This window comes from Diuraphis noxia, unplaced genomic scaffold (assembly GCF_037042655.1).
Source record: "Diuraphis noxia isolate RWA-SAM2 unplaced genomic scaffold, SU_Dnox_SAM2 contig0003, whole genome shotgun sequence".
NCBI lineage: Eukaryota > Metazoa > Arthropoda > Insecta > Hemiptera > Aphididae > Diuraphis > Diuraphis noxia.
Genome location: NW_028301713.1, coordinates 72,151,772 through 72,162,098, shown reverse-complemented (window position 1 = coordinate 72,162,098; position 10,327 = coordinate 72,151,772). Strand labels below are relative to the sequence as shown.

Below are 10,327 nucleotides of genomic sequence, written 5' to 3'. Positions count from 1 at the left end.
ACTGCAGAAGTGTAGATTTGGCCGCCCTACTGTCGCCGACTTCCGTGAACAGTTTTGTTCGATAGCAAATAATTTGAGTCGTCTCTGCCGCACGCACTGTCAGAACTGTTGATAGGTGTAAATAAAAAAAACCAAACACAAATTACAGGTGAATATATTATTAGTTATTACAGGTAACTGAGGTAACACAGGTACTGCGGCAGTGAGGTACCTCTGCACAGGTGAAGTGTAACATCATTGTCACACTGCCGCCGCCGCAGCAGCAGTAGCAGTGACTTCGCTCATACGTAGTGTTATTGTTTTTTTTTAAATTTTATAATAATAATAGTTTTTTTTTTAAATTTAAAATTATTTTGTCATCGAAAAATGAACACATCAGTTAGTTCACAACTGCGGTGTCGACGGCACCCACCCACAACGTTCCCGTGTTCATAGTATTATCTTTTCTGTCAAGTGTGAGTCGAGTTGGTTCTGGTTTCTATAATCTGTTATCCGTAACTATTGAATTATTTTAAGTCCCTGGGGTTGTCAATTATTCAGCCCTGTCAACGACTCCTAAATCGTTTAAAATGTGTGTGTAATTTATTTTTTTACTGTTTAATTGTGCAATGTAGTTTGATGTCTTACAACATATGGACATCTCTGCTATAGTTTTGTGAAAGATGAAGATTTTGTGAACACATGCACATTGAATACATATCACAACATACACTCTTAGGGCAGTGAAAGGTTGGTGATATTTAAATATTCTCTTTACATTAGGTACTATTGATTAACCTAGTTATTATAATTTATGTGTAGTGTAAATATGTAATCTAATTATACCCAGGCCTTAATTATTTAATCCAATCAGTTTTGGACCGATCCTTTCTTTATATGTTATTACTAAGTCTGCAGCATGGTAATCTTAACTAAAGTTTGTGTTTAAATTAAGTGTGGATTGTATTATAGTATTCAGACATACAGAAGATTATTTAGCTTTTATCCTTTACCATTTTTTAATTAAATCATTTTTAGACATAATTATAAAGTTACTGATAATCTTTTGACCATTAAGAGATCAATTAATTACATACTAAATTATTTTTTTATTGTTCAATTAATCTCAGATTGATAACAATGTAGCCCCATTCAATCTTTTTTGACATGGATTTTTTTAGCAGTTAACACCTAATTATTTTTACATAATTAAAAATGTTAGTTTTATAAGCTATAATTTTTGTGGCTGTAAGGACTAAGGAATACAATGTAGATTACAATTCATCAGATCTGGTAGGAGAATATAAATTTAATTATTAATGTTTTAATAGGTGATAATAATACGTAAACATAATAATAGAACAAAACATTAGTACCCAATCTATGAAATATAAAACATCATTAATTTATGTTATTTTTATATAGACATTTTAAGGTAAGAAAAGTTACATTTTTTTAAATTAAATACATAGGTATTAACAACTTTTTTAACAATGTAATATATAAATCATTATTTGTAATTATTTAGTGAAGTTATGAAGTTTGAAAATCAAACAAAGATAGTAACTCGTATACTATCTAGGATAGTACTATATGTATTAACACTGAAATTTACTACCTGAACTACCTACTGTAGGTACTTAATGTTTTATGCATTTTTTAATATTTCTGTATATACACAATACACTTAACTGGCTATTGACAAATACTATTACCCATTGTTTAAATTGTTTGAATGACAGCAATTAATAATAAATAAAGAATGTCAATATCAGCGGTCATTACTCATTGAAACAATATTTTTTAATAATAATTTTTATCAACATTTTGTTATTTGATTAAATTTTAAAATACTATGAACAAAAAATATATATTTAATTCAAGTTTGAAAAATGTAAAATTATTGTATAATATTATAATATGATATAATACACTTTAAAACAATTAGTTTTCAAAAATACCAATTTATATTTTTTAGTTTATGTAGGAAAATTGAATTTATTCAACAAATATTTGAATGTGTTAAGATGGAATAGTAATTATTTTTTAATTACTTGAAATATGTAAACATACCTATATGTTGCAGTTTACCTAAAATTGCTCATTCTTATCTTATTATTAAAAAACTTTGGAAATTGTGATTTAATCTGTTTTATCTTTTAACATACAGATTAATCTACCTAGTAATGCAATAAGAACTATTATAAAATCTAAAATTTTTCATTATGTTTCCTTGGATAGACTTCTCAAAATTTTGAACTTTAACTGTTTAGAATTTAAAAAGTAGAAATAAAAAAATTATCATATTTAAATGGAAGGATTTGATGAAATTGAAATCAAAATATCATAAATGTGGGCAAATCTATCTAAAGAAAATTTAACAATGAATTCAAATTTTTTAATAAAGTTATTGTTGCTTTATTAGATTTATTGGTATGTTGGAAATAAAAAACTTCTAAATTTCTATTTAGCTATAGCCTATAACATGTGTCTCAAGAACATAGAAAATCGTCACTTCCAATTTCCTTGAATTGGAAACCTATAAAAAAGAACCTCTTTTCGAGGAAACCTACAAAATCTGGACGGTTTGTTTTTGTCTCAATAGGTTCTTACAAATTTAACTTCGAGTTTAACAGCATGCTGTAGCAGTTTATTATTTTATTATTTATTTACGTTTTATATAGATAGTAGACCTTTTAGTTCATCTGTAATTTACACTTATTTTCTACGACTTTACGTATTTAGTGTTTCTCTTTACCAACATAGTACCATACATATTTATTATTTAATGGGTGTTTGATGATTCATTTAAAACCATATATATCGTAAATTACTATTGATTTTTGCTGAAAAATTTTATTTTAAGGATAAATGGTAAGGGAGGTACACGTGTTATGTTATATTATATTATTCCGTTAATTAAAATTACTACCGATCTACTTAAAATAAATTGTAAAAGATGCTATAAGAAAAATGGCATATCTCTATGTAATTTAATATAAAATAGAAGAATCAACTTTTGTTTGAAAGGAATAATAATAAAAAAAAAATTGGAGTCGACAGTTTAACAATTTAACATTAATTGTTCACAACTAGTAGATTTTAGATTGTACCGACCTCATTATTTTATGTACTATCTTGATGTTGAGTTTTTTCTCATAATTTTTCTCGAATTATAAACGAAAATTAGAACAATTTATGAATTATTTATAATGCATGAATCACGGACTAGAATCTACATAATATTAGAGAATATTACCATAATGTGCCACAGTCAACAATTCTTACAATCACTATTATAACTTTTTTTAATATTTAAAAAGTCCATTTTTCGGGGAAAAAATACTTTGATCCCCTTGCAACGCGGAACTGTGTAGGTAGTTATTTCTAACAATATTCAATTAGTTTTTTTTTATTTTGCATACTTTACAACGACAAAGCCAACATAGTACGTCAGTATGCGATTTGGCGATAATATTCAACAACATAATATAAATTACGACGAAAAAAATGCAAGTCAATCTCAACGACCTTCGACGGCGTTAACCTGGAAATGAGGAAACTATACATAACACATTTTGTCATGCATCTTTAGTTTAGTTTTTTAATACCATGACCAGTTCTTAAATAGTTTATTATTAAAGTACGAAATTAAACACGTTCATTTTATTTATAAATTCACAAAGCGAGGAAGTGTAAATATGTATTATCGATGTTTTCATCTGCATTCTAGAAATAGTAAACACATTATTTTAATGATTTTCTGCACTATTGCAACGAGTTGTGTATTCCTGAATGAAACGGAGTTTTGTAGTTTGACTTATGGCATACTATTATAGATCTTTATTAGTATCGCCGAATTACTACTGATCTTATTTTAAGAACTAAGAAATTTAAGTATTTAATCTAAATTCGTAGTCTCTATATAGGTAAGAACTAAGAGTTGAAATCCGCCATTAATAATTGTGAAGTTTTATAGATGTCTAATCGTGATAAATATTACATTTGGTGACGTTATTACCTATTAGATTTATTTTTTTTTCATATTATGCGTCACATAGTTGTGTTATTGTGTTATTAGTATAGTTATTAATTATTGTTTTATTTTGACCATATGGTATTTTTGAATTTTTCTATTGCTAAATGCTACATAAAAAGTTATCATCGACATCTGGCTGTTGTCAAACGAATAATGAAAATGACGAGCACATTACAGAGTAATATAGAGTTATTCATAAAACTGCAGATGATAATTATTATAATGTATTAACGAACGTTTAACTATAATTACCCACCAGCGTTCATAGCGTAGATACTCGTATTGAATTTTAAATCAAGTAATTTGGCTAATTCGATTAGGACATCAAATGAATAAACCTTAGTTATTCAATTAGAATTAAAACTCACTTCACGTCGAGCTCAAAGTATATAGTGTTGTAATTTGTAAATCGTAAATTAATTTGATTTTCTTGAATAATTCAAGCTTATAACAATATATATGTATAATATTTTAACATTTTACGGATCATTGAAACAGTACAGAATAAAGCCAAATAAAATAAAATAATGTATAGTATAATAGTAAATTAAATCCTTATTATAACTGCTCTCAAGGCTCCTTTGTGTATTTTAATGACAATGAAAACGTTTATGTCATACACATACGATTATACGACATATATACATATAGGCACATAATTCATATTTTTCATTGAATTCTAAATTCATATTTACTTACGGTAACACATATTTTATATGTATAGGGTGTCTCAGAAAGACCCAAAAAAAAATAATGCTAATTAAATACTTATGATAAAAATTGATAATATTATATGATAAGTATATAATTTAATATACTCATATTAGCCAATTCTCAAAAATATTATTTTTAAAAAGTTATTACATTCCAAATTAATTTAACCAAACAAATATTGAATTTTAAAAAATTCTAAAAAATAAAATACTTGACTTAGATAAATCGTTTTACCATCAGAATTTTTCTTATAATCAGATTCATAAATAGGCTATTTTGAATTCATCTCAAAAAATTTCATAAATTTTTAAGTTCAATTTTTTATTTTCAGTATTAAAAAAAAACTATATACTATAATTGTATCGCAAGTGTTTATGAATTAATTATATAGAAAACATTTTAAATATTGAATACAACGAAAGTTATTCCATATGTCAGATCATCTTGAGATACCCTGTATATATTATAGGCACCGATATTTTGTGCCTTAATTACACATATATAATAGGCTTATAATAAAAAAACCACACGGTTTATATTTGTTAGACCGTATCTCAGTTGAGCAACTACCACCACCAATTGCTTCATATTGTATACATGTTATTTTAGGATAACGGTGGTTTAGCATGTTAACCAGGCCCATTGCGGATAGAGAATATAATGTTTACTATATAATTGTGCTACTGGGACAAGACTTTGAAAAAGTTACACTGTGTAACAACTATACTAACCTTCATCTGGTTTTAACGAGTTTAAAAACGATGGGATTTATGTTTTATGACAATATAGAGAGACTTTAATATTGTTTCTACCCGTAACGTTCTTGTCTTCAACTCCACATATTAAAAATATAATTTTGTCTCTTGTATTTAAGTGCTGTAGACCATCATATTTTGTTTTACATGTCGTCCAATATTCTTTTAAAAACTGTAATAAATAACGTAACCATACTAGCATTCTTAACTAAAGCCAGACATGAATACTGCATTCATATATAAGTGCCCATCTGGCTGGAATATTTACTTGTTTCATGTGAGAAAACGTGAATTTTGTGCTCTTAGAGGCTTAGAGCACTCGTTTTATTTTGATATATCTAAAACGCCAAACTCCTTCCCCCCACAAAAAATTCACGTGTGTGGATCCATAAAAATATCAATATTAACTCAATATCATAATACTATATTGTCCTTGTTTAACGCGTTGAAAAAAGTATTATGAATAGCTACTATAGTTGCCGTTGTTACTGCTGTAAATTGTAATGTATAATATTGTATAAGGTCGTTCGTTTATATATACAATATATTATATACATATATACATAATGTGCTTTGATAATATTCATATTTTATTCTAACACAAATAATAGTATAATAATAATAGTAGCTTTGTCTACTCTTTGTTCGTTAATAATTAAAACTACATATTCGGAAATAATATTATGTCCAATTTGCTTATTCATGAAATTTCAACTTGGTTTTATCGTTGTTATGCTTAGTCGTCATCCAAAAACAGTAGAGTAGAATAAATGAAATAGAACTACGGAATCTTCTGTGTAGGGTGGCATTATTTTAATTTTATTGTTGATATTTATATTATAAAGTTTTGTCTGATATGTAATAATAATAAATATCATATACAATTTCTATTCAACAGAATTACACCGTGTCTCATCAGTATCATATACAAATATACAATAATACATTTGATGTTTATATTTAGGTATTTAATACTTCTAAATTATTCTATGATTTTGTGTACAGTACCTAATTATGATAAAATTGCCTTTTTTAAAAGATCTATAACTAATGCTTTTATTTTAGTAGAATAACTTTTATAAATAATAATCAATTTTTGCTGATATTTAAGGGTGTATATATTTTGGATAAATTCATTATCACTTTAACATATTGTGAGCAAATAAACTAGTATTTTATACTTTGTATTGTATTACAAAGTAATAAATAAGATATTTTTGTTTAAGATCTTTAATCTATATTAGGTATGTTACATTTGAGTTTATAGTGTAACATTCTTTAGCGTTTAAAAGATAGGAACTTTTTTTTTTAAATTCAAAACATTATTTTGTTTTATTAAAACTATTGTAAGATAATAATTAATAATTATAGGTATTTTTCCATATAGTCCACATAATTATTCACATTCATATGATATGAAATATCAGACCTAAATTATTGTTGTTATATATAAATAATAAATATAGTTAATAATACAAATCAAATCATTATATCTGTTATCTATAACTATTAATTGAACACAATAAACTACTCTACAGGATGACCATGTGATTAATGTAAGTTAAAAAAATCTTTCAGGTCTACCTAATAAATTATAAAAATGTATTATATTTTATATTCTTTGCAATATTTATTAAATGTACCTACATGCTATAGGGCATATAGATGAATTATTTTTCTCTAATTTATTTTGTTTTATAAGTTTACGTTTCCAGTTAAAAGTCGTTCAAATTCCTAAGAAAATACCAAGGCCTACGTCCTTATGATTATTAATTTATAAAACTTATTACTGTTTAATTGTTTTAATTATTCATTGATTAGCCCAACTGTAAAAATAATTTTAATTATTAATCATTGAACATAAAACAAAAAGTTATAAAATGCAATATTTCATGCCAAATATATATTTTTTAAATAATCTATGGTACCTATGTATTAGTTTAATATAATGTGTATTTAATTTATTTATTTAGGTTATATAGTAAGAATATATGCAGAGTATAGGCACTACACTAAATTGTGAATGAATATAAAATGAGAAATGTGAAGATTTGTATTTACTATAGATGGTGTCTTTGTGTCTTAGTAAATTAGTTTAGTATATTATTGAAGACATTATAGTTATATTATGTTACTCTTAAATTCACGTAAATCCTTATCTTGTATACAAAAATACCCAATCATAAATATATTTTGAAATTTATTAGTTAATTGCTTATATTTTTAATTTTCCCTGTGAATTTTACGTAAACATTAAACTTAAAAATCTTAAAAAGGATATATACGATCCGTGCATACTCTACTTTTTAATGGGAAGATAGTTTTAAATTATTTAATTATTATTAGTATATTACCCTAGATATATTATGATTAAAGTTGGTTAAGTAATTTATTAAATAAGTTGATATAAAAAAATAATATCGTTTTAATCAGATAGTACCTATAGATGCTTAACAAGGTGAGCATGAACTCAATTCAATAAATCGTTTTTGGTGTCTGTGATAGTTCTTAAGTTAAAACTACCACGTTTCGAGTTTTTTGACTAAATGGGTTGCAGAAAAACAAAAGAAACGGAAATACGACTAACAACCCCTCTGCACGCTACGAAACACCCGTTTCCTGATCGGATACAGCAGTGGGGAACGTGCCGTATCTAAATGCACACGTTGTCTTGAGCGACGCAGCTGCAAAATAGGGAGTATACTATATACTTAATGCATCGCAGTTTCCTCTTGTTTTTTGGCCTAAACTTGGCCGTATTCATGTTTAATATAATAACATAATATATTGTGATATTATATACGTACTACGTAGGTAACGACTAACGTGTGCGGCGACACACAATACAGCATGTTCCGCTTTATCGACGGGTATGCTTCTATATATAGGTACCTACCTACATCTGTCCGCCGGGACACGTGCCTATCACCTTTCCGAAGAAAAAGAGTACAACCCCCTCATCGGAGCCCTACCACACCTATACGTAACCATTTATATATAAGAGCGTGGGCGTTCATCCGGGTGTTTAGTGTGTGTCAATTTATCCTACGCGAACGAGTTAGTTCATTTTACGCGTTTTAATACATAGATCAATAAATTACAATACAATATAGGTTCATAAATTGTGCATAATCTTGTGCGACGTAGGCGAACCGATCGTGAAGGTTGCGAGCAAAACATCATGACTATGGTACGATCACAGTTATTGGAAAACAATTTGAATTCTCTTTTATATGATTAACAAGCATTAACGATGTTTCAACGAAGCTATAACTATTTATTACTAATACCATTTGTTTGGACCTTTTAATTAATGATATTGTAATGTTACATTATCACAACTACACTATTCGTATGCATTGTTTTGAATCCCAATCAGGTTTTAATATATTTATATAAATGTCAACATAATAATATTCCATTGTCTTTTGTCTGTAGGTTTTGGCTAGGATGATGGCGCCCAAAATACAAGAAGATGAAAATATCGTCAATAACAATAACAAACGTGACTCTCCCGCGTTCAAACTCAACATAGAAGACACTGCAGTACACGGCGGGAACACGGACTCGAATTCTACGAATAACAGGTGTGTTATAATGTGTGAAATAACAATATACATTAAAATAATATTTTAATTTTACTTTTGTTCTTTGGTACAGCCAGTTTTCGAGTATGTCAGACGAAGAGAGTTACGAATGTTATGGTGAAGGTGACATGGAGAATTCTTCGCCTATCAACAACGTGATCACAAAGTTTGTTTATTATTATTTAATCTTATAACAGTTATAACAAATACTTCACAATTTAAAATTATTTGCTTATAAAACGGCGTTAGTAGACATAGTCTGATGATTTTTTTTTCGTTTTAGCGGCGTCGAAAATCCAATTACCAACCCGTTGAGCCTAAAGAGGAATACGTGGCTCAGGACAAGTTTGAGGAGGACAACAAATGAGCACAGGTATAATAAATTAATTATCCTCAAACTTGTGGCTTCTTTACGTTACATACCTATACAATGTAAATTATATATTTGTATCCCCTGATAATTGTCTTTTTTTTTTTTAAATTTTAGCTCTGAAATACTGCCAAATCGGAAATGGGGTTCGATGAGACATTCGTAAGTAATTAACATTGCTTTTTAACTTAATATATATAATTCATACTCTATTGACACATTATTCGCTTTTTTGCGTATATATGATACGCACACACTGAAACTTTTAATGATTAAAATCTGTACGAATGTTAATTTTGACTGGTTGAAATATTCCGTGACTGTTCTTACATTTTTAAGTTTTGAAAAAAATCGTGCCAACAAATATGATTTAATTATACCTACATATGTTTATATTAGGTACAAACCGAATAATATGATTATATGGCAGTGTTTTTACTTTTGACATTTGTCGCTTCGTATTTAAAATGCTTTATTAAACAAGACGCCATAAATTTCTATTCATATATTTGTCTATCATCAAATTTAAGTAGTATAATATTTTTATAAACGATTTTGATCATGGCTGAAGATAGGTACAGATTACTTATTATATGGGAGAAAGGTGAGAGTGGTGTATTTATTTATTTAGTAGTAGTAAATAGTATGAGTTATATGACCTCTGTGTCAAAAATCTACCAGTGGGTCCTTATTCGGTGATATGTAATATTTGTGTTATCGCATGTGGGTTTGTCGTCAGACACAAAAGAACTATTGTCTATAAATAATAAATATATATTTAAATCTATGATGTATTCGAAATCGTGGCACCTAAAATAGGTTATATTATAATATGATTTGTACCGAGTTGGCTTCACGTATATTTAATACTATTTCTGGTGGT

At 27.4% G+C, this 10,327-nt stretch overlaps 1 protein-coding gene across 7 annotated transcripts in view; it reads left to right on the top strand.

Annotated features, from left to right (window-relative positions):
* The first annotated feature begins 1 nt into the window (after nt 1).
* Nucleotides 2-10,327, top strand: part of LOC107167937 (rab11 family-interacting protein nuf) — a 34,638-nt gene continuing 24,312 nt past the window's right edge. The window contains exons 1-6 of one of the 7 annotated variants that reach the window (XM_015517156.2): nt 2-148; nt 615-729; nt 8,926-9,074; nt 9,148-9,240; nt 9,358-9,447; nt 9,562-9,606. In XM_015517156.2, coding sequence (XP_015372642.1) covers nt 8,938-9,074; nt 9,148-9,240; nt 9,358-9,447; nt 9,562-9,606 — 365 coding nt within the window. In that variant the 5' untranslated portion in view covers nt 2-148; nt 615-729; nt 8,926-8,937. The other 6 variants (XM_015517154.2, XM_015517155.2, XM_015517157.2 and 3 more) reach the window with 6 other exon arrangements.